At 34.8% G+C, this 27366-nt stretch overlaps 1 protein-coding gene across 1 annotated transcript in view; it reads left to right on the top strand.

Moving 5' to 3' along the window:
• The window catches only part of LOC144450346 (uncharacterized), a 94360-nt gene extending 71485 nt beyond the window's left edge, over positions 1–22875 (top strand). The window contains exon 5 of the mRNA XM_078140948.1: positions 22815–22875. Within this exon, the coding sequence (XP_077997074.1) occupies positions 22815–22817 (3 nt within the window). The 3' untranslated portion in view covers positions 22818–22875. The remainder of the gene's footprint in view (positions 1–22814) is intronic.
• Positions 22876–27366: the final 4491 nt, after the last annotated feature.

The raw sequence follows: 27366 nt of genomic DNA, 5'->3' as shown, positions 1-27366 counted from the left end.
TCAGTTTTGTTCATGTCAAGTTGATCTGTGCCATTTTCAATTTTTTATGATTTTTTTTTTCAAAAATGATATTTTCATCATCTCCTCAAATACTACTTGTCAGTTTGTTCTGATATCTGGTGTGTTGATGCACAGAGGGTAGCTTACTTAGATTTGTTAATTTCAAGTCAGCACGTCTTCTTTTCTATTTTTGATGATTATTTTTTTGTAATTTGAAAAAAAAAATGAATATGTTAATGAGCATTATGACCGATGCCATATTGGAAATCAGATCAAGAGACTTTAAGTAAACTGCCACTTTTCAAAAGACACTATTGACGTCAAACAAGCAATGTAATGTGTGCTATAGTCATAATTCTACGCATTGTGCACCCAAATGACAAGCGCTTGTTGAAACAGGGTTGTAAACTTCAAACACAAATTCTGCACCCCTTCTACATAATCAGCCAGTCTGCGACATGCTCATTTGCATACATCTATCCTTCAGTTTGCTACCATTACACTTTGAATGGCTGCTCACGGGCGTTATTTTTGGTCATTTTCAACTCGCCTTAACTTTCACTAGAGTCCACCATTTTAGATACTGTAAATGCCTAAACCTCAACTGACATCTCTTCTTTCGTAGCAGCAACACAAATTTTGGAATTACATTTAGGAATACCAATTTTCAGACGAATTCGGGACGCATACTTGAGGCCCTGAAACTTCGACCCAGTTTTTCGCTCAGAGTCATAGTTTCCTTAATATGGACCGGAAAGTTTTACAAATTTTACAAAAAGGTGGATTTTTTATGTGTTTTAAATAACTATGGCAAGTAAATTTAGTAGGATTGTTGTGTAACGCTGCATTCAAGAATTTTCGGTAGAAAACGACTGATTCGACCAGAAGCTGATGCTGACCTCATTTGACCGGGCGATTTTCCACAGCAAGTAGCAACACTGGATGTTCTTAGTACTAACTAAAAGTCACACTTCAGACCCACTATAAAAGTTTGATGTTTTCAGATAACATGTAACTTGTGATTAATTCTATATTGTCGTGCAATTTGGAGAGACAGTGAACCAGAAAGAAGACAGCTCGCGTAAGGAAGGCATGCCTAGGCATGCGGTTGAAGTTATGCAAGAGCAGTCTCACTGCGGACTGTGAATCGACCAAACTTTGTTTATTGGCCGACAGTTTACATGTAAAGTTAAGCAACATGAACGTGTCTTACCATTTCCAAAATGCAAATATTTGGCAAGTAAAAATAATATAATAATAAACTTTAATTTGGCTTCAGACTTTGCATTATGTTTTTCGTATCTTTCCCTGTTTTACATGTAAATCAGAAAAGGTTCTCTCTGGTCATGTTAGTGGTTAGCCCTGCTTACATACGACAGGCGATGCACAGGTCTATGTTGCTGACTTGACTCTAAAGAAATAGTAGAGACAATTGTCAGAATCGAGTCCCGGATTAACCCGTATGCAAGCACAACTAGTCAGTGATCATACCGGGACTGCTTTGAGTACGAGCGAGGTGAGGCATGTTGAGGTATTTTCTTGAGAATTATAAATATTGTGAAATGTCAAGTACAAGGTTTAAATACAATGGAATGATGAAAAAAAATTGGCCGAGTCTACTGACATGCGCCAGTCACAAGAAACTTTGTAAATTAAAATAACAGACGATGTTATGTCTACTACAACTAGTACAAGTTGAATGTTGTTGACTTGGTAAATTTGTTAGAAAATTGAAATTAGAATTGCCTCAATATTATTTTAGATCCCTAGTTTATTTCATTCATCATTAAAATTTTCCAGGGTTAAAACTGTAAGACACTGGAATTATTTATAGCCAACCTCAAAATCCTCTTTTTTTCTTTTTCTTGTGTGCATTTCCCAGTCACTTTTTTCTGAGATTTTGTGTAATTTTTCATAACAGTAGATTTTTGTTATAAAATGGTGACTATGGTATAAAAGTACAATACATTACCAACTTTCTGTGTAAAATGTGTTTTATAGTGAGACATCATATGAAACCACTAACCACTTTATTACATCGCTAAAACAAAGCTACATAGTGAAGAGCTGAAGAACTGAACCACTTCTACATGTTACCAAAATAAAAAATATAAATTAAAAAAAAAAACCAGCGGAGCTATTCTGACCAATAGGTCGCTTGTTATCAGGTACAAGCTTTCTTTTAAGATATTGACCTTTCACCTTGATAACCTTCAAGGTCAATTATCAAAATTCAGCCATTTATTGCTTATTACACAACTATCACTTTGTCATATTTATTTGTTGCCAGTTTCTTTTAAATCATGTCCATCATTAATATAGCAGAAGACAAATATACACAAGGATAATTTTTATAGTGCTCATATAACTTTTTAATGAATGGTGGCCATATTTTGAGTAATAAATCAATATATTAAGTTGCATAACGTAAAAACTTCAATACAAAGAACACCCATTCAAGTGTGTAAGCCCATATAATCACTTGTAAGTTCTGTTGAAAGAAAGTGACCTTTGACCCTGACCTGTGAGTTGAATTATCAAAATCAAGCTGTGTTTTGCATAGAGTCTGTAGCATGTATGTTTAAAATTAATGTAATGTAGTACAAGAGTAGCAGAGAAATGTAGAGTACATGCATTACTTTTGGTGTTTAAATAACTTTTAATGAATATACATGGACAATCATGATTTACTACAAAAGTCAAAATCTTTAATATGTGGAGACTCCATTCAACTTTAAGAGTCTATCCCTACATTACAATGTAATTGGTGTAAAGTTACTTTTCAGACCTCGACCTTTGACCATGAATTTTAATTTCCCATTCAATTACCAAAATCCAGTCATTTCCTTTATGTGACTGACACACTCTTTAGTATCACTTTGTTGTCATTAATTTGTTTTAAACCATTTCTACATTCAATCACAGAGAACAGCTTCCGGAAAACTTTCGGAAATTCTATTCCACTTTGGAAAGGTCTCTTTTTTTGATTGATAAAGGGTTAATATATATGCTGCTCACTGTAGACATATCAAATCATGACATAAACTTGCATTTGACACTTTCATTTTCAAAATTAACCCATGTAAAAAGTTGCCATTTGGCCAAAAAATTGCCCAATTTCTTGGTATTTGCCAAAATATTGGCCAATATTTTGAGACTTCCCAAAATATTGGCCAATATTTTGAGACTTCCCAAAATATTGGCCAATATTTTGTGAGTTTACCAATATATTGGCCAATATTTTTGGAGTCTGCCAATATATTGTCCAATATATTTTCAGCTCTCAATATATTTTTCCCCTATAAATGTATCATTGGCCAATATATTGGTTCCTTTTTAGCACAACTGAACTGATAAGGTTCAATAGTGCTATAAGCATGGCAAACTGTCTGTCAGTCTGTCTGTCTGTGTGTGTGTGTGTGTGTGTGTGTGTGTGTAAACAACTTAAAGTCAAAAACCGCTGGGACCGATTGCTTTGATATTTGGTGGTCATGTTACTTCTGGTGTCTAGTTGGGAAACTGTTCAAATGAAAATGATTGCATCAGAAATGTGATTTTGGGTCACAAAAATGGGATTTTTGGTAAAAATATTTAAACTACAAAAAAGACTGGGTAGATTGGCCTGAAATTTGGTGGGAACAGTTTTGAAGGCTAGTAAATTCAGATTTGTTCATGACATGATGATTCAAAAGACATGATGATGCAAATTATATTGTCAGTTATATGCAAAGTAGTTGTAAATGTGAATTTTGGTCAAAAATTTATATCTCAAAAAGTACATGGTCAGTGAGACTGAAACTTGGTGAGATGTTTCTAAAAGTGTTATTCTGCAGATTTTCTTAAAATATTTTGACACAATTGGCCCTAGCAACCATTACCACGCCCTTAACAACAACCAGATGGCAGTATATTTTGGTCAAATAACAACATCTTCAGGTAGGCAAGTGAGTAAACATTCAGCAACAAGACCATGCCCATAGTAACAGCCAAATGATTGCGTACATTGCAAAGATAATATCGAGAATTCATAGAAAAGTGAAGAAAAACATTTTATAATGTATGCAAGTATGTCTAGCAACATGACCACGCCCATAGCAACAGCCAAATGATTGCTTACATTGCAAAGATAGCAACATGGTTGGATAGGCAACTGGATAGTCATCCAGCAAATGAACACCTATTGTTAACATGGACCTGGGCATGTGGATAAACATTTATAAAAACTGTACAGTTGTGCTACAGTGCCATTTGCAGTATTTTTAGGAATTATTCCCTTATTTTTTTAAATCACATTTTCCATCCCATAATGTTTAATACCAAATGTTGCATCAAATGTAAACATTGTGAAATAGTTTACTTTTATACACTATCCATCATTTCCCCTATCTACACCTTGTTATTGCCAATTTACTTTAAAATATTTGAACATTAATTTTAAATGAGCCTAGTTGCTGTGCTAGTTTACACATTATGGACCAGGACAAAAGAAATGACCACTTTCAAACTAGTATAATAACAGTGACAATATTGGGCGAGCTATCGTAGATGGGAAATACAGCTGAAAGTAATCCTTTCTTGTTTATTTGCTATCCAAAATTCTATGTTCCCCACTTCCTTGTTGCTGCAGTGTTGGACGCTTCCTCAACAAAATTTCCACCATGAACTCTTGCTTTGACATTAATATTTATTTATTTATTTTTATTTTATTTTTTTTTTGGTGGGGGGGGGGGTTGCAAAACTTCATTGCTCTGAGCAGATCAATCGAATGAGTGTTTGTGACTGACCTATTGAACTTTCTTGTAACAATAACAATGACCATCACATATATACAAGGTATACTGACAAGCCGAATACTCAGCAATTTTACATACCATATGGAATATAAAAAGAAAAAGTGTTTGATACAAAGCACAACAATTCTTAAAACATTCTCAAGAACTACAGTTCTTTTTGTAACCATGGTGAAGAGATAACAATGAGAAATGTCACACACATACACCTGTTGAAAAAAGACCATGATGCATAAATGTAATATTGAAACATCTAACTTTTACTTCATAAATTTATCTTTATCTCAGCCCCTTCCCAAGACAAAGTTTCTATTTTGAAATTTCCCTCCCAAACAGAATTACCTTTCACCCCACAATTCATAAACACCACTTTTTTTCCAAAAAATGTACTAAAGCATTTTTCCAGTTAGTTTTTATGATCTTTCCCACACATAGTTCATCATATACTGTCACAATCCATTCACCTTCCATAAGGCAGTCATTACTGAAAAACAAAGAAAAGAGCTTGCATTAAAACTTGCATTATGTAACTGAATATAGACACAACTGCCCTATATAAAGAGGATTATGGCTAATCTATGCAAATACGGGAAATTCAAACTGCTGTACAGAGCACTAGCTTCTGGGTCTTGTTTTCAGCATTTTTTCTGTGCTTCGAGAAACACACAGGTCATGTATCATGTACAAATTGTTTGTGCATGTCAATGAAAAGTTTATAGATTTCATCACAAAATAACACAGATGTTATTACTGATTACTGAGGCAAAGAATACATTTTCATTCAACCCTGTGAGATGCTTTGGATTGGTACAAACATACAATTTATAAATGGCTCCAATTATATCCATATGATGATTGAAGGCTTTTTGGAAAAAAATCTTCATTCTCATTATGTTAATTTAAAATTTTTTGCAGTAAGGTTTTCTTCTCAACACTGTGTTTCTGATAGGTGGGACACAATCAAGGGCGAAAGCCTGAGGTCTAGCTAAAGTCATCTCCACACTTTGATGATATAAATAACAGCTGATCAGAGAAGGTAGTTGACAGCTAGTAATACAGAGAACATGTCAGTGGCTTTAGTGGTCTGAGGTAAAAATAACCACAATGGATCAACCAAAATGTGTGAATGACAATGTCTACACACTCATCAAACTCACAATTACCATACATGTATTTTCAGTAGTGAGATTATATACCATCATGACTGAGCATAGAACCTAGATAGACATCCCATCGTATAGACTGAATAACTGAAAAAGGCATTCAGATACAAGAACCTTTCTCTTGACATGCTTCAAGGGAAATGTTCCAAGCTTTAGTTGCCTTTTTGTGAGAAATCAATTTGAAACTAAGTATAAGAGGTATCACCAGTTTGAACTTGGAATACACTATGTGGGCTAAAATGCAACCACAGACGGTACAGCTAGGGGTCACATCACATCACTAGTAGTGATATGAATCATACTTCACAAAGCACAGACAAAAGAAACAGTTCACACCATATACACAGAATAAGAAAAGATATGCATAGAATTGCAAAACGGTTGCTACACAAACACTAAGATGTAATCCTCAGTAAGAACACAAACATTATAATCATGTATGTTAATGTACATATCCTAGAGGTCATGGGTTATTGAATAGATTACCATACATTACTCAACCCACAAAATAGAAATTAGCTCTAAGGAAAATTTCAACTTTTCCTAGACACTTTGGGCTAGCCCTTACTGGCAACCTTTGGTAGCCATCATAGTGAGAAAAATAGCCTGAGGGGTCTAGCATATATTTTATGGACAAAGGTGATCCACTGCCTATGCTAGAAGTTTCAGTTTTTACCGGTAAAAATGGGTTGGGGTCACATCCTTCCAAGAGTAATTGAAGGTTCGATAAGGAAGCACCTCTAAAGCAAACAACAAAGACTGCTACACAACTAACTTCTTAGTTGTCTGTGATTAGTTCAACATTTTGAGAAAACAAATGAAATGCAAGGCCACTCCACAGTAGAATGCTTACTGTTCACACGTTTTGGACAATGACATGTTACCATAAAATTACCATTTTCACTTGAAAATCAACCATTATATGTGGAGTCTGGAAATTGAGTAGCAAATCATCATTGGTCAGCATAGATGTATCTTTGAGTAATTAATTACTCCAAGGATGGATGTAAAATTTCTATTGACAATAACATTCACAACAACAGAAATCAACTTTCCAAAATGATAGAGCTACACTTACCACAATTTCGGAACTTTCACTTCCACTCTGTATCAAAGTGACATTTCCACTAGGGCAAGTTTTCCTTCTTTCCATTGACGTGCCATATGATGGTAACATTGCCATCTAAGCATTTGAAGACTAGAACATGACGCGATGGTTTTCGATCAAGCACTAGTATGCTGCTTTTGCAGATTATGACATGTAGACTGTGATAATCTCAGGATATTTTATCATGATTACGTAACACTGTCAGGTCGTTAAATCATATTTGGAAAATGCTCATTTGCATACTATTTACATATTTTGTATTAAGTTGGCCATGTTTTATACCCAATGACAGTGTGCTGATTATTTCAAAATGTAGCATTCATGCCATTTGTTAACAAAGCATTCAGCACAGAGTGTTTCTTGTCCGTGACAAAATGCAAATTTTTTTTAATTGATTTGAAAACAACATTTAGGGAATTCTGGTAACTATAGCCGTAAAATATACTTTTCAGCCCTATACACATATCTGAGTAAGAAAAAATTTCAATGGTGCACCCATGAAATATTAAATACGTCAGAAATGACGTGACTTGCTTCACTTACAGATACATTTATATGATCATGCAAGAGAGACAACATCTACTGGCCAAGACAACTTGAGGTAGAAAGGGGTACGGTTTGTGACACACAGATCGAACCACAGACATGCAGCACATGTGTTCCTTGTCTGTGACAGAACATACTTGTATTGAAGCCAAGCTGCAAGGTGACCGTTACATTGTTGTGTTATCATTGTGAGTGCAAAAGTAAAGTACACACAAACATTGCTACAATCTGAATACAAGGGTGACTGTCACTCTTTTGTCATGTTGATAAATTTCAACAAAGAACAAGAGTTTAGGGATATCCCAGGTAGTGGGTTATACTTCCATGATTTTTCCAAGCAAATCGATAATTATTTAGTTTACCATTCACCAACAGCTATTCAGATTGTCAGTAGATTTCAGCAAATTGCCAATATTTTTGTGATGTTGACTAAATGTTTCCACATAGTACCAGATACATGGTCAAAATATTCATCTTTCAATTAGCCATCAGAATCAAAATAATTCCTCTCTGTTTTAAGGACAAATGAAAATTTTTTGTCATCAAAGTGATATTCACTGGTAACAGGTAAATGTTACCACTATCACTGATCACAGGCAAACCCTTCCCTAAGTTCCGATGCAAAATGTTTAGTAGTTCTCCAACCCCAATCCTGAGAATTTATCCAGAGATATTACATATAGGACGTCACAATCACAATGTGTATAAACTCTGTACATTATTAGAAGAAACTGTCAACATTCAAATAAATTAGTTTTGTAAACATGTCTGCATGTCTGAGATACCTTTAAGATTTAAACTATTCACACAAGATGGTCCACATACGGCAAGCCGTTGTAGTTGAACATGGAGCATAAGCTTGTGGCCATCTTGAACATGGACCCATTGGCCTAGTGGCTATCTTTTAAAATGAGCTGTAAAAAATGTCAAGTCTTGAGCTTTACTGGGATTAAAAACACACAACAGTGCAGTGCCTGGCTTTGAAAGGGAGCTATTAGTTGTGTTTGAAAAGTAAAACTGCAATTAAGTAATGAGTTTAAAATATAATGAATAAAGAGGTATGTAATGGTACACAAAGTACCTACATGTAAAACATTAAACTGAGACACAGTCCCTCCACCCACCTGGAGGGACTGGGTGTGACATGCTGAGACCATGAACTGAGTCTCAGTTTGCCAAAAATAGCCATCCATATCCGAGACCAGTCTCGGTTTGCCATGACCTTCAGTCCCAGATTAAAAAAAGTCTATCTGAGAATAGTTTCAGTTCACAAAAATTCATGATGTCACACTACATGTATACTATTGAGACTGAAAATTTACCAAAGATTGTAATGACAACAAACATTAAAAGTAACATAGATGCATCCCTAATACATCATAAGGGTCTATGAATACATCCATGCTAGAAACAAAACAAAGGCTTAGTAAACTACACATACAGATCACATGATAACTACACAAAAGAAAGAGTTGACACCATATACACAGAATAACAAAAGGTATGTATGGAAGGCAACATTGATTACAATACAAACACAAACAAGTATCGAAATCCTAAGAACATATTAAACACTCTAACCATGGAAGTTTTTTTTGCCATTTGAGACTGGCAAACTGAGACTAGTCTCAGATGGCTATTTTTTTGCAACTGAGACTCTCAGTTCATGGTCTCAGTTTAACATTTTAAGTACCTTTACATACCTCGACTAAAACATGTTACAAGTAGTAAATTTTGTAAGTGTGGGGACAAAATGGTAAAATTGTTTAAAGGAAACCAATATATTGACCAAATACATTCATTTAGGAAAAATATATTGGGCAGTTTATTTGAGAGCTGAAAATATATTGGCCAATATATTGGCAAACTCACAAAATATTGGCCAATATTTTTGGAAGTCTCAAAATATTGGCCAATATTTTGGGAAGTCTCAAAATATTGGCCAATATTTTGGCAAATACCAAAAAATTGGGCAATTTTTTGGCCAAATGGCAACTTTTTACATGGGTTAATCTTGAAAATGAAAGTGTCAAATGCAAGTTTATGTCATGATTTGATATGTCTACAGTGAGCAGCATATCTATTAACCCTTTATCAATCAAAAAAAGAGACCTTTCCAAAGTGGAATAGAATTTCCGAAAGTTTTCCGGAAGCTGTTAGAGGTAAATATTTGTTGCAACTAATTCCTGTTAAAACATGTCTCCATTCAGTGTCATAGGGGAGGGGAGGGTACTTAATCAGTAATACATATTAACCAATACCTAAACTGCACTCCCCATTACACGATTGTTTCTCACTTTACAATTATTACCCCTAGCATGGATCTATAGCGACATAACGCCCCTTTATACTTCCTCAACTCCCTGGGGAGCATACATTCCATTACAGCCTTTATAAGTGCATAGGTTTAAAGCATTCAAACTGCAACCTCTATCCTACCAGGTCCCCAATTATACAGCTGGGGTGACTGAAGCACATGCATGGTTCAAATCTTGCCCAAGGACTTTAGCCACTCAGAAACAAACGGCAGCGATGGGGCTCAATCCTGCAACCTGCAGATTCAAAGCCAGTCACTTCTGTAAGACCCAATTCTCTCCTCACAACTGACAATTCATTTACTATATGCCATACGGTTGTCAGCAGCAAACATGAGGGGAACTAACTGTACATTTGCTTTAGGTAAATCCTGATGTCAAAAAGTGTTGTGAGGGAACATGTTGATGACACATCATTAATAACATGTAGAGGTAGTGAGTGAGGATACACAATTTACACTTGTTTTGTGGACAACTTTTAGAATTGTGAACTGAATGTCATCAGTTATATGTTCTGACAAAGACATTCGTCAAAATTGTACAATGTCTTAAGTTACAATAGAAACCAGTTAACCTAAAACAGAACAATGTGTGGTTCAACACAAAATCTTACTATGCTACAAATTTATCATCTAGGATGTGAACATTTATACTAGAATTACTACATTTCATCATCTACAATGTAGAGAACCAAAATGTTATCAACATTGCTACATAATTTTGCATAGGTTACCAATGTCTTAGATTGTCAACATACATGGAGTAACAATATATACTTAGTTGGTGATGATCTGCTTAAATACTGGTATCTCATAGAAAGAAATGTACCACAAGTAGTAATGTTGGTAGGATTTTAGCTGTGACTGACAGTAAAATGTAGTATTATGAATATTATTTTTGTCAAGACAGAATGCTGTGTTTCAGGACAACTGGATTCCATTGTATATAGTTTTAAAAATCAAAACTCATTTAAATAAACATTATGGCGTCAAACGCACTGATGGAACAAGTTAAATTAGGAAGCCTTCAGTAATTAAAAGGGGGGGGGTATGACCAGTGGAATTAGGAGGAGGGGGGGGGGTTCACCCTTTACAAATCGGTTCTTGGAGAAGGGTCATATTTTAGAAAATGGGATAGGGGAGGGTCACATTTTCCTTTGAAACTATGTTGTTTAGTTTAGCATTATTTTGTGATTTTGGCATCCTATCACTCCACATCATATGTAAACTACTTGTGAAATAACCTGTAGGTTGGCATTTAGTGACCACTCAAAAATTAAATTAACATTATTTTGATTGCAGACACTATGGTTATGAAATGATCAAAACAAGTTCACTTTTACTATATCATCCGTGTAACCATGGTAATGAACAGTCCAGTGTTGCCAAAAATTAATGGCTTAGGTGTCGGGTTTGGTATCATAATATCACACCATGTCATCAAATCACTGCTGACATTGACAACCATATGGCATATAGTAAATGAATTGTCAGTTGTGAGGAGAGGAGTGGGTCTTACAGAAGTAAAATGGGAACAGTTTGGTATATAGAAATCTATAGTTATAGATACCAATGTAGGCTTTTGTATGAAATTCAAGATAAATACATTACTACTGAGGGGGTAAAAATTAATGTTTTACACTATAGATATCTATAGTTATATACAGTTATATACCAATCTAGGTTTGAATGTTAAGAATGTTCATAAAGTATTAGAATTCAACCAGTCACCATGGTTAAAACAATATATTGATTCTATAAGTCAAAAAAGAGGTAATACAGACAACTCATAATAAAGATTTTTTGAAAGACTGATTGCCTTGATATTTGATGGGATATTACATATGGCATGTAGATGGAAAATTATTCAAATGAAAATGATTACATCAGAGATGTGTGGTTTGGGTCAAAAATCTATAATACCAAAACTACTGAGCAGATTAACCTGTAATATGATAGAAGTAAGATTAGGGGTGTTAATTTAAGAATTGCTGATGAAGTGATGGTCCTATCAGTGATATGCAAATTAGGTCTGGTGGGAACGTACTTAGGAGTGTTTAGATTTAGAAGTACTGATGATATGCTGATTTTATCAGCGATATGCAAATTAGAGCATAAAAATGTGTCTTTTGTGGGTGGAGCAGGGGAGTCTGCTATTACAAATATCATAACCTCCCTAAACTGAATAATTGGCACATAGTCATATGGTGTGATACAATAAAACTCAATGATTCCTGTGTACAATTATTTCTGATAAACAGGGGTTAGCTGAGTTTAAAGACTGTTTGTTTTACACATATCAATACTATAATATTAGTAATACTACAAGTGACAATGCAATTGACAAGTTATTTTTATATATTTTTCTATCAAGGTTATATTCTAGATTTTTTGTGTAATGGTTTCAAAACCTCACACCCATACATTCTCAGCAAACAGAACAGTACAAGTCTGTATTTTTGCCATTTACACAGCTTTTCTAGTCCATTCACAGGGAAAACGTAGCCTCAGATTGTTATCCACATTTGCTATTCATGTTGTCATCATTACAATTTGAATACATGTTAAGATATAGATATTCTTAGAAGCCAAAAGATCAATGTCATTTTAATGAACAACCTATAATTCAATAAGTTTAACTTTGGCTAACTTCAATAAACAATCTTTTCCCCAAATAATGATGAAACAATTTTGTATGTTCCCACAATGTCAACATGACTTCTATGTGACTTGTCTTTAATTTCCAATATTTTCAGAAATTACAAAACTTAACATCAGACCAAAGTTTTTCACTGCTAGTCACAATCGTTTATGACATCCCATATCAAGTGTACAAATGCACCAGTTACATTTATTTTAATTAGCATCCCAGTGAGGTATCTCTAAATGCAATAAGTCTGTAAATAGTGATGTCAGTGTGAAGTAAAAGGTTCAATTGTCATGAAACACCAGTTATTAAACACATATGTAATAAGACAAGGATATCTCACTTACAGTTATTGATAATTACAGTTGGGACAATCTCATTACACTGTTAGCTGTGACAAAATTGTTTACAAATGGACTACAGTTAGAAGGACCACATGCTAACCTTACAATTAAAGTGGTGTTATTTTACACTGGATATGGATGATATTAATAATTAGATTCCATTGTATATAGTATTAAAAAGCAAAACTAATTGAAAGGAAAATTGTGGAGTCAAACCCAGTGATAGTCTGGATGCCAAACTATGGTTTCTAACCCTAACCACAGTCTGGTCAAAGTCCTTAATCAGCACACATTCCTGTGCTCCCTCATACAGCGTTCATATAAACATGATTATGTTGTTGCGTCCCCACGTGATTTAGTTTAAATTCTACTGGCGGTGGAGTCCTGGTTGGACATTGGATTTTGTAAAAACAGCTGTACCAAATTAATATTTAATGAGCAGTGATGACACCCCTTTATTATTAGTGGTATGTGCTATTCATGTTTTACTCTCAATGGGGTTGAGCCATAATTAACACCTTTCATCAGAGCTTTGACTATACTGTGAGTGAAGGTATAAATCATAATGATACTGTATAGGAACTAGACTAACCCACTGATGAAACAAGTTAAATTAGAACAGTCCAGTATGGTATATTCAACCTGTTGTGTTCTTAGGATGTAGGTATTAGTATTATCTGTCAATACAGCGATACGATATCTTTCATGTAGTCCTAGTCAACACTTTTAGATCACACTCTGTCAGAGACAAACCTTTCAACAATTGTGTCTGTTGTGATTTATTATTATAGTCCTTTTTATTAAGTCTTTCATCCAAAGTTTTGGTTAATTTAACAAACACCTACAGGTAGATTCTCCATCGTGATTAATACACATTGATGATACTGACACCACAGGTCTTGCCTTCTCCTTTTGACATCCTATCTGAGCCAACCTCTTCCCAACAATTTATGTCTTCCTTTGAATTCAATACTCTTTGTTACTTCTCTACGAACTGAAATAAAGAGAATGATTGATCGAAATTTAAAACAATCTGCTCAAGTGCTAAAGAACACTCATTAGAATTTTTAGCACAACCGAACTGATAAGGTTCAATAGTGCTATAGGCATCACTGTCTGTGTATGTGTGTGTGTGTGTGTGTGTGTGTGTGTGTGTGTGTGTGTGTGTGTGTGAACAACTTAAAGTCAAAAACTGCTGGAGTGATATTTGGTGGGTATATTACCTTATGTGTCTAGTTGGGAAATTGTTCAAGTCAAAATGATCACATCAACGCTGTGATTAGGGTGAAAAAATGTGATTTTTTTGGTCAAAAAACTTAAACCTAAAAACTACCAGGCAGATATGTCTAAAAATTGGTAGGAACATTCTTAAAGGTGTTTAGATTAAGAATTGTTCACAATATGATGATGCCATCAGTAATATGCAAATTAGGGCTAAAAAATGCGTTGGTCAAAAGTCTTTAATTCCAAAACTTTTTGAGCAGATTGAGGTGAAATTTAATGGGGATGCATCTAGGAATGTATAGGTAAAACAAAATATTAAGCACATAATGATCTCATCAGTGATTAGGTGTAAAAATTTGAATTTTTGCAAAAAAATTATCTCTCAAAAAGTTCTTCGTCAATGAGATGTTTTTAGAAGTGTTATTCTATGGAATAATCATAACATGTTGATACTATGAGTAATATGCAAATAAAGTCTAAAAGTTGTGTTTTGGTTAATAATTTTTCACTTGTAAAAAATCCAGCAGATTAAAGCTTAAATTTCATGGGAATGTAGGGATCTGCATGTGCAGAAATCTCAAGCACATGGTGATCTCATTAGTGATCTTCAAATTAGGTAAAAAGAAATGTATGCTTTTTCCTCAAAAATCTTCAACTTTGAAATTACCCAGTAGATTGGGTTTAACTTTGTTGAGAATGTGTAGATATGTCCTCCTTTAGCTGAGAACAGTATATTGTTAAATAGCTATAATGTTTACTGTACTATTTCATCTGGTTATAAAGTGTGTAGTGTGGCCAGTTTGGTCTATGACTTGATTATGTAATATGTTATAAGACAGCTGTTTCATCACCTACCCATGTAAACTGAATGTAGCTGGCCTTTAATTACAATAAGACAACCAAGAAAGTTAACCTGTTACATTGGTATGACTTGGTTCCAAATTGATTGAACAAATAAAAAGAAGTACAAAACCTTGTAGACACATCACTTTAAAGTTTGATTAGGATGTTGCTATACTTGTCTTGATTAAGTACACTTCCAACATAGGATGGCTGGATTATTATGATGGAAATTAGGTATGAACATTTTGTTTTGTTACAACTTTAAATCTTCAACAAATTATATTATCTATAATTGCCATGAAAATGAAGTTGTGCAACAACGCAATATTTCGCTATTTTTTTCTTATTATTAGCCAAAATATACCTGTCAAGATTAATCATTTTAGTACTGGCGGATTACATATTCTTGTGAAACCAATCCTAGCTGAGGTTGAAAACAAATCTAAAATCTTATGACTGTTCTTCAGCATATTATACAGTACACAAAATAAACAATGATATATTACTGTCATCTCATTCTTATAAAAATGTAAGAATACATGTATAACAGGGTCACAGCTGTTGATTCTTTTCGAAACTATTTGTTTGCAGTTGTTTGCATCCCTCATGTGATGCTTTAGCTTTTAAAGTGTTGAAAACAAAAAATGTGTCATTTGACAGTTTTTGGAGCTGATACATGTATGGATATGTCAAAAATTCAAGAAATGTATGTAAATGTGCCTAGCAACAACACCACACCCATAGCAACTGCTTAATGATCACGTATATAGCAAAGATACATCAGGGATTCATAGACAAGTGAACAAATATTTTTAAAATGTATGCAAATATGGATAGCAACATGATCACGCCCATAGCAACAGTCAACAGATTGCATATATTGCATTGGTAACAACAGGCAACTGGATAGACATTCAGTGAATGAACACATATACCTAGCATGGATAAGCATGTGGATAAACATTTTTTTTAAAACTGGACAGTTGTGCTACAATGCCATTGGCGTTATTGTTGGTAAAAATCTTTCATTCCAAAACTACTGAGCAGATTTCGCTGAAATTTACTGGAAATGGATTTTGGAAGGTTTAGATGAAACTATTCATAACATGATGATCCCATATGCAAATTAGGTCTAAAAATCTCAATTTTGGTCAAAATCTTATATCTTGAAACTGTGTGGTTTATGGGGTTGAAACTCGGTGTGGTATTATTCTGCAGTTATTGTTGAAAATATTTGGACACAATTGGCTTGATTACAACCTGCCCTCCTCCTAAACATCAAAATATGTATGCAAATGTGCATATCAAAAAAAAGCACTCCCCTAGCTACAGTTCAATGATGACGTATAATGCAAAGATAAGTGCAGGAATGGGTAGGCAAGTAAATAATTATTCAAAAATGTTTGGAAATATGCCTAGCAATGTGAACACACCTTTACCAACAGCCAAGTGATGGTGTATATTGCAAAAACAATGGTTAGGCAAGTGAATAAACATTAATGAAATGATCTCACACCTTGTTTGCCTAGCAACAAGAACTCATCCATAGCAACATATATATCCAAGAAAGGGAATCTACTTAGCAAAAAAGACTACTCCATACAAACAACAAAATGATGGTGTATATGGCACAGATAACATCATAGGTGGTTGAATGTGAAGGGTGCATAGCTTAATTACTAAAAATCATTAATTATGCAAATGAGTGATTGAAACTAAAAGATATATCAAGTTTTCAGAACATGTGTGATTAGTTATGTTTGGAGTATGTACTAAACTTTGAATTGAAGTGTGCATTAATAGGATATATCCTAAGGAATTAACCACAAGCATTATCTTTGGTGTCATATCACTTTCACCGAATGGAGCCATATTTGTAGTTAAAATCGTAACTCAAAAACTGTAATACATAGAAACCCCATTCAAATAAGATTAGACATTCAAATTAGACATTGACCTTTGACCTAGATCTGGATCTTCAGGTTCAGGTACTGACATTTAGCAATACCCTGCATTGTCACAGACATTTTGTACTATTCATTTGTTGCCACCGATTTCTTTTAAATCATGTCTCCATTTAGTCACATTTGAAGGGGGGGGGGGTTATCTCCTATGGAGACTTGTTTAGTACATGCATTGATGGTAAAGACGTGATTGTTTAATTGATGTAGTTTATAATCGTAATGGTTCATTACTAAATTTTGTCAAATTTCATAAGGTTTCATAATTAATGTTTAGTTATAATTGTATGCCATACAAGCTAGCTATAACTCAGATACTTGCATTTCGACAATGTATGTACATTTTAGGAACAAAAAACCTATGATTTAGCCATTATTTGAGGCACTCAGTTTAAATCTGTTTCAAACCTTTTCTAAAAGAATGTCCACTGTAGCAACACACGATTTTCATATCTCGTGGAATGAAGAATTTTTTTTTGTAACCAAATGCTAATTACAATGGGTTATACAGGTACAATATGTCTTGTAGGGATGATTTTTGAATAGGTTTATTGGTGATATTAACTGCGAATGATGAACTACTATGGTTATTCTTAATTGCAACATAGTTGAACTATTTCTAGAAGATACTCAACTGTAATACAACATTTGAGGATCACCTTCAACACGTCCATCATGTACAAGGAATGGTGTGTTCACTCCCTTAGGTACCAAAATGTATGCATCAGTACATCAATTTTATAGTAGGAAGAAAGAAAACAATCCTTTGGACGGACTTGAATCTTGTTAGTTTGTCCATTGAATGCTAAAAATGAATCATGAGTCATCATGGTCATCTACAACTCAAAAGCTCACATACAAATATACAATTATTTCACCAAGTGGTATGGTGTTACCCTTCAGCTCATTTTTCCATCTCTTCAGGGTCCCAAATCTCAAAGTAGAAAAAAAGACATGAGTATCTTTCAATAATTTTTACTAATCATTAGGGGTGGACCATTTGATATCCTGGGGGGGGGGGGGGGGGCTTGGAAGATTTCGGGGAAAAAAAAGATGCCAAGTGGATTTGCTTGAAAAAAAAAATCCGGATATGAGTGGGTGATGGAAAAAAAAAGATGGACCACTGCTGCTAGAAAAAAAATACCTTGGCAGGGAAATGATGCACAGGATCGAGTATACTGTTCAACCTGCCCGTACCTCTCCAACCAGGACACTTGTCAAATCATGACAAACAGTTTCAAACACATGTCAGTGACCAGTCAGTTTCGTTAGCCTGTGGTACATATATATATTTGTTCTTGTCTTTGTTTCTTTCATAAATGGTTTAAATATTACGTCATGTAAGGGTTCAAACATAACTATACATAAAATTATACAAAAAATAACAGCTTCCGGAAAACTTTCGGAAATTCTATTCCACTTTGGAAAGGTCTCTTTTTTTGATTGATAAAGGGTTAATAGATATGCTGCTCACTGTAGACATATCAAATCATGACATAAACTTGCATTTGACACTTTCATTTTCAAGATTAACCCATGTAAAAAGTTGCCATTTGGCCAAAAAATTGCCCAATTTTTTGGTATTTGCCAAAATATTGGCCAATATTTTGAGACTTCCCAAAATATTGGCCAATATTTTGAGACTTCCAAAAATATTGGCCAATATTTTGTGAGTTTGCCAATATATTGGCCAATATATTTTCAGCTCTCAAATAAACTGCCCAATATATTTTTCCTAAATGAATGTATTTGGTCAATATATTGGTTTCCTTTAAACAATTTTACCATTTTGTCCCCACAGTTACAAAATTTACTACTTGTAACATGTTTTAGTCGAGGTATGTAAAGGTACTTAAAATGTTAAACTGAGACCATGAACTGAGAGTCTCAGTTGCAAAAAAATAGCCATCTGAGACTAGTCTCAGTTTGCCAGTCTCAAATGGCAAAAAAAACTTCCATGGTTAGAGTGTTTAATATGTTCTTAGGATTTCGATACTTGTTTGTGTTTGTATTGTAATCAATGTTGCCTTCCATACATACCTTTTGTTATTCTGTGTATATGGTGTCAACTCTTTCTTTTGTGTAGTTATCATGTGATCTGTATGTGTAGTTTACTAAGCCTTTGTTTTGTTTCTAGCATGGATGTATTCATAGACCCTTATGATGTATTAGGGATGCATCTATGTTACTTTTAATGTTTGTTGTCATTACAATCTTTGGTAAATTTTCAGTCTCAATAGTATACATGTAGTGTGACATCATGAATTTTTGTGAACTGAAACTATTCTCAGATAGACTTTTTTTAATCTGGGACTGAAGGTCATGGCAAACCGAGACTGGTCTCGGATATGGATGGCTATTTTTGGCAAACTGAGACTCAGTTCATGGTCTCAGCATGTCACACCCAGTCCCTCAAGGTGGGTGGAGGGACTGTGTCTCAGTTTAATGTTTTACATGTAGATACTTTGTGTACCATTACATACCTCTTTATTCATTATATTTTAAACTCATTACTTAATTGCAGTTTTACTTTTCAAACACAACTAATAGCTCCCTTTCAAAGCCAGGCACTGCACTGTTGTGTGTTTTTAATCCCAGTAAAGCTCAAGACTTGACATTTTTTACAGCTCATTTTAAAAGATAGCCACTAGGCCAATGGGTCCATGTTCAAGATGGCCACAAGCTTATGCTCCATGTTCAACTACAACGGCTTGCCGTATGTGGACCATCTTGTGTGAATAGTTTAAATCTTAAAGGTATCTCAGACATGCAGACATGTTTACAAAACTAATTTATTTGAATGTTGACAGTTTCTTCTAATAATGTACAGAGTTTATACACATTGTGATTGTGACGTCCTATATGTAATATCTCTGGATAAATTCTCAGGATTGGGGTTGGAGAACTACTAAACATTTTGCATCGGAACTTAGGGAAGGGTTTGCCTGTGATCAGTGATAGTGGTAACATTTACCTGTTACCAGTGAATATCACTTTGATGACAAAAAATTTTCATTTGTCCTTAAAACAGAGAGGAATTATTTTGATTCTGATGGCTAATTGAAAGATGAATATTTTGACCATGTATCTGGTACTATGTGGAAACATTTAGTCAACATCACAAAAATATTGGCAATTTGCTGAAATCTACTGACAATCTGAATAGCTGTTGGTGAATGGTAAACTAAATAATTATCGATTTGCTTGGAAAAATCATGGAAGTATAACCCACTACCTGGGATATCCCTAAACTCTTGTTCTTTGTTGAAATTTATCAACATGACAAAAGAGTGACAGTCACCCTTGTATTCAGATTGTAGCAATGTTTGTGTGTACTTTACTTTTGCACTCACAATGATAACACAACAATGTAACGGTCACCTTGCAGCTTGGCTTCAATACAAGTATGTTCTGTCACAGACAAGGAACACATGTGCTGCATGTCTGTGGTTCGATCTGTGTGTCACAAACCGTACCCCTTTCTACCTCAAGTTGTCTTGGCCAGTAGATGTTGTCTCTCTTGCATGATCATATAAATGTATCTGTAAGTGAAGCAAGTCACGTCATTTCTGACGTATTTAATATTTCATGGGTGCACCATTGAAATTTTTTCTTACTCAGATATGTGTATAGGGCTGAAAAGTATATTTTACGGCTATAGTTACCAGAATTCCCTAAATGTTGTTTTCAAATCAATTAAAAAAAATTTGCATTTTGTCACGGACAAGAAACACTCTGTGCTGAATGCTTTGTTAACAAATGGCATGAATGCTACATTTTGAAATAATCAGCACACTGTCATTGGGTATAAAACATGGCCAACTTAATACAAAATATGTAAATAGTATGCAAATGAGCATTTTCCAAATGTGATTTAACGACCTGACAGTGTTACGCAATCATGGTAAAATATCCTGAGATTATCACAGTCTACATGTCATAATCTGCAAAAGCAGCATACTAGTGCTTGATCGAAAACCGTCGCGTCATGTTCTAGTCTTCAAATGCTTAGATGGCAATGTTACCATCATATGGCACGTCAATGGAAAGAAGGAAAACTTGCCCCAGTGGAAATGTCACTTTGATACAGAGTGGAAGTGAAAGTTCCGAAATTGTGGTAAGTGTAGCTCTATCATTTTGGAAAGTTGATTTCTGTTGTTGTGAATGTTATTGTCAATAGAAATTTTACATCCATCCTTGGAGTAATTAATTACTCAAAGATACATCTATGCTGACCAATGATGATTTGCTACTCAATTTCCAGACTCCACATATAATGGTTGATTTTCAAGTGAAAATGGTAATTTTATGGTAACATGTCATTGTCCAAAACGTGTGAACAGTAAGCATTCTACTGTGGAGTGGCCTTGCATTTCATTTGTTTTCTCAAAATGTTGAACTAATCACAGACAACTAAGAAGTTAGTTGTGTAGCAGTCTTTGTTGTTTGCTTTAGAGGTGCTTCCTTATCGAACCTTCAATTACTCTTGGAAGGATGTGACCCCAACCCATTTTTACCGGTAAAAACTGAAACTTCTAGCATAGGCAGTGGATCACCTTTGTCCATAAAATATATGCTAGACCCCTCAGGCTATTTTTCTCACTATGATGGCTACCAAAGGTTGCCAGTAAGGGCTAGCCCAAAGTGTCTAGGAAAAGTTGAAATTTTCCTTAGAGCTAATTTCTATTTTGTGGGTTGAGTAATGTATGGTAATCTATTCAATAACCCATGACCTCTAGGATATGTACATTAACATACATGATTATAATGTTTGTGTTCTTACTGAGGATTACATCTTAGTGTTTGTGTAGCAACCGTTTTGCAATTCTATGCATATCTTTTCTTATTCTGTGTATATGGTGTGAACTGTTTCTTTTGTCTGTGCTTTGTGAAGTATGATTCATATCACTACTAGTGATGTGATGTGACCCCTAGCTGTACCGTCTGTGGTTGCATTTTAGCCCACATAGTGTATTCCAAGTTCAAACTGGTGATACCTCTTATACTTAGTTTCAAATTGATTTCTCACAAAAAGGCAACTAAAGTTTGGAACATTTCCCTTGAAGCATGTCAAGAGAAAGGTTCTTGTATCTGAATGCCTTTTTCAGTTATTCAGTCTATACGATGGGATGTCTATCTAGGTTCTATGCTCAGTCATGATGGTATATAATCTCACTACTGTATATACATGTATGGTAATTGTGAGTTTGATGAGTGTGTAGACATTGTCATTCACACATTTTGGTTGATCCATTGTGGTTATTTTTACCTCAGACCACTAAAGCCACTGACATGTTCTCTGTATTACTAGCTGTCAACTACCTTCTCTGATCAGCTGTTATTTATATCATCAAAGTGTGGAGATGACTTTAGCTAGACCTCAGGCTTTCGCCCTTGATTGTGTCCCACCTATCAGAAACACAGTGTTGAGAAGAAAACCTTACTGCAAAAAATTTTAAATTAACATAATGAGAATGAAGATTTTTTTCCAAAAAGCCTTCAATCATCATATGGATATAATTGGAGCCATTTATAAATTGTATGTTTGTACCAATCCAAAGCATCTCACAGGGTTGAATGAAAATGTATTCTTTGCCTCAGTAATCAGTAATAACATCTGTGTTATTTTGTGATGAAATCTATAAACTTTTCATTGACATGCACAAACAATTTGTACATGATACATGACCTGTGTGTTTCTCGAAGCACAGAAAAAATGCTGAAAACAAGACCCAGAAGCTAGTGCTCTGTACAGCAGTTTGAATTTCCCGTATTTGCATAGATTAGCCATAATCCTCTTTATATAGGGCAGTTGTGTCTATATTCAGTTACATAATGCAAGTTTTAATGCAAGCTCTTTTCTTTGTTTTTCAGTAATGACTGCCTTATGGAAGGTGAATGGATTGTGACAGTATATGATGAACTATGTGTGGGAAAGATCATAAAAACTAACTGGAAAAATGCTTTAATACATTTTTTGGAAAAAAAGTGGTGTTTATGAATTGTGGGGTGAAAGGTAATTCTGTTTGGGAGGGAAATTTCAAAATAGAAACTTTGTCTTGGGAAGGGGCTGAGATAAAGATAAATTTATGAAGTAAAAGTTAGATGTTTCAATATTACATTTATGCATCATGGTCTTTTTTCAACAGGTGTATGTGTGTGACATTTCTCATTGTTATCTCTTCACCATGGTTACAAAAAGAACTGTAGTTCTTGAGAATGTTTTAAGAATTGTTGTGCTTTGTATCAAACACTTTTTCTTTTTATATTCCATATGGTATGTAAAATTGCTGAGTATTCGGCTTGTCAGTATACCTTGTATATATGTGATGGTCATTGTTATTGTTACAAGAAAGTTCAATAGGTCAGTCACAAACACTCATTCGATTGATCTGCTCAGAGCAATGAAGTTTTGCAACCCCCCCCCCCCACCAAAAAAAAAATAAAATAAAAATAAATAAATAAATATTAATGTCAAAGCAAGAGTTCATGGTGGAAATTTTGTTGAGGAAGCGTCCAACACTGCAGCAACAAGGAAGTGGGGAACATAGAATTTTGGATAGCAAATAAACAAGAAAGGATTACTTTCAGCTGTATTTCCCATCTACGATAGCTCGCCCAATATTGTCACTGTTATTATACTAGTTTGAAAGTGGTCATTTCTTTTGTCCTGGTCCATAATGTGTAAACTAGCACAGCAACTAGGCTCATTTAAAATTAATGTTCAAATATTTTAAAGTAAATTGGCAATAACAAGGTGTAGATAGGGGAAATGATGGATAGTGTATAAAAGTAAACTATTTCACAATGTTTACATTTGATGCAACATTTGGTATTAAACATTATGGGATGGAAAATGTGATTTAAAAAAATAAGGGAATAATTCCTAAAAATACTGCAAATGGCACTGTAGCACAACTGTACAGTTTTTATAAATGTTTATCCACATGCCCAGGTCCATGTTAACAATAGGTGTTCATTTGCTGGATGACTATCCAGTTGCCTATCCAACCATGTTGCTATCTTTGCAATGTAAGCAATCATTTGGCTGTTGCTATGGGCGTGGTCATGTTGCTAGACATACTTGCATACATTATAAAATGTTTTTCTTCACTTTTCTATGAATTCTCGATATTATCTTTGCAATGTACGCAATCATTTGGCTGTTACTATGGGCATGGTCTTGTTGCTGAATGTTTACTCACTTGCCTACCTGAAGATGTTGTTATTTGACCAAAATATACTGCCATCTGGTTGTTGTTAAGGGCGTGGTAATGGTTGCTAGGGCCAATTGTGTCAAAATATTTTAAGAAAATCTGCAGAATAACACTTTTAGAAACATCTCACCAAGCTTCAGTCTCACTGACCATGTACTTTTTGAGATATAAATTTTTGACCAAAATTCACATTTACAACTACTTTGCATATAACTGACAATATAATTTGCATCATCATGTCTTTTGAATCATCATGTCATGAACAAATCTGAATTTACTAGCCTTCAAAACTGTTCCCACCAAATTTCAGGCCAATCTACCCAGTCTTTTTTGTAGTTTAAATATTTTTACCAAAAATCCCATTTTTGTGACCCAAAATCACATTTCTGATGCAATCATTTTCATTTGAACAGTTTCCCAACTAGACACCAGAAGTAACATGACCACCAAATATCAAAGCAATCGGTCCCAGCGGTTTTTGACTTTAAGTTGTTTACACACACACACACACACACACACACACAGACAGACAGACTGACAGACAGTTTGCCATGCTTATAGCACTATTGAACCTTATCAGTTCAGTTGTGCTAAAAAGGAACCAATATATTGGCCAATGATACATTTATAGGGGAAAAATATATTGAGAGCTGAAAATATATTGGACAATATATTGGCAGACTCCAAAAATATTGGCCAATATATTGGTAAACTCACAAAATATTGGCCAATATTTTGGGAAGTCTCAAAATATTGGCCAATATTTTGGGAAGTCTCAAAATATTGGCCAATATTTTGGCAAATACCAAGAAATTGGGCAATTTTTTGGCCAAATGGCAACTTTTTACATGGGTTAATTTTGAAAATGAAAGTGTCAAATGCAAGTTTATGTCATGATTTGATATGTCTACAGTGAGCAGCATATATATTAACCCTTTATCAATCAAAAAAAGAGACCTTTCCAAAGTGGAATAGAATTTCCGAAAGTTTTCCGGAAGCTGTTAGTCATATAAAAAACATGTATTACCTAGCTACCACACTAGTTACAGAACATGCCATGTAAGTGTTTGGCTGTTTCACAATCAGTGCTTCACTTATCTTGCACTTTGGGGCAAAAGTGAACTTGAAGGTTTTGTAATCTTCATACTATTGGATAGTTTATAAAAGAACTTAATCTAAATTGTTCTCGTCTCTTCAGTATGAATTTGTCAGAAGGGATGATATACTTCCTATTTCAGACACTACACATCAACACCACAACTCAAATTCAAGTTTCTATTGTACACTAGGTATGACCTCCTAAAGTGCTCTCACACATCAGTAACGTTACTATGCATGCAATGCCCCTATACCAATGTTACAGGCCCACTTTTATAACATGGAACACTTATTTAAAAAGGTTACATTTACTTAGCTTTTCGATGCTTGGCAATATATATCTCAGAGGCTATGAATAACCTAAAAATTGCCTAGATAGAAACAAAAAACTACAGATTTGGCAGGGGGGGGGGGGCTTGGACTCCATCACCCCAGAGGCCACTCATTCGTTAAACCAACAATAAGATTCACCAAAATTGGTAAAAAACTTGAAAAGCTTCTAGGGGAGACCCCCTAGAACCCTCCTCCGACATAAGAGGTAGACATGTTCCAGTTTCTAATCAAAGTTCTTTCTTCCACCTCTTACTGTCAAGATGCTATGAAACTTTATTTCAAAAATGTTTTAACCTTATGTAGTTGCTTTTTACATGTTGGAGCTGTCTTGTAAAGCTTGCAAATTATTGTCTGAAAGTGTCTGTGAATAGCCTAAACATTGCCTTTAGAAGTAAAAATCCTCTAGGGCTTCTAGGGGGACACCCCCTAGAACCCCCCTCCCCCATAAGAGGTAGACATGTTCCAGTTTCAAATCAAAGTTCTTTCCTCCACCTCTCACTGTCAAGATGTTATGAAACTTTATTTCAAAAATGTTTCAACCTTATGTATTTGCTTTTTACAATTGTTAGAGCTGTCTTGTAAAGCTTGCAAATTATTGTCTAAAAGTGTCTGTGAATAGCCTAAACATTGCCTTTAGAAGTAAAAACCTCCAGGCTTCTAGAACCCCCCCCCCCCATTCACACACACTCACACAAGAGGTAGACATATCCCAGTTTCAAAGCTCTTCCCTCTACAGCTTACTGTCAGATGCTATGAAACTTTATTCACAGGGGTCAGTGACTTTTTGTTGGCCCAATGGAAAAAAACACTGACCCCCCCCCCCCCCCCCCGAGCTGGAGAAACTGGCCGGTCTATCTGAATGTCTGAGCTCACCAGTCAAGTTTCCAATTTGTATTTTCAGTGTGCCATCATACCATGGCATAAAAATTATGTTTATCTAATTGAAAATCAAACATGTATGAAATATGTAGTTTTCTAAATATAATCTGTGTGTGATAGAACAGCATCTTTTTACTCTCTGTATTACCTTGTGCGAAAACCAAACAGAAAATTGTGGCAACAAATGTAGGTGTTCAACATTGACGTCAACAAAAATCAGGATATCTCAAAGAAGCAAAGAAAAAAAAAGTTGCCAGCATAGGCGAAGGAGAAAAAAAATAATTCTCAGGCAAGCAGGTGGGAAAAAAATAATGACTCTCCACAAATCTTCCACGCCCCCCCCCCAGGATATCGAATGGTCTACCCCTTACCATCACTTTCATCCCAATTTGACTCTTTCAGTCAGAATTTCTGGAACAATGTAATCGGCAAAAAATGTATTTATTGCAGGAAGTACTGAGTTCTCTCAGTACACTTCATCAAATTGAACTGGAATAACAATGTATCCCACTTTTGACCAGACAAGCATTTCAGGTCTAGTTACCTTTGACAGTGCTAACTGAAGAGTTATTTGCTTAAAATAGCCCCTAGACTGCCCTTTCTTTACAAAGATTTCATTGTCAACCACATGGACATAGTCAAGTTTACCTTGTTTCACAATATCCATCAAGTACTGATTACGATAAAAATAGGAACATTTCACTTCCACTAGCTTTTTGCCATGACATGAGCAGATAATAATCCTATCAAGACTAACTCTAATATATGGGTATGTATCATGAACAAGTAAACCTGGTATAATGAACAAGTATGTAAACCTGGTATGATAAACAAGTAAACCTGGTATAATGAACAAGTACGTAAACCTGGTATGATAAACAAGTAAACCTGGTATAATG

The sequence above is a fragment of the Glandiceps talaboti genome, chromosome 19, assembly GCF_964340395.1.
Source record: "Glandiceps talaboti chromosome 19, keGlaTala1.1, whole genome shotgun sequence".
Taxonomy (NCBI): domain Eukaryota; kingdom Metazoa; phylum Hemichordata; class Enteropneusta; family Spengelidae; genus Glandiceps; species Glandiceps talaboti.
This window is presented reverse-complemented; position numbering and strand designations above follow the sequence as displayed.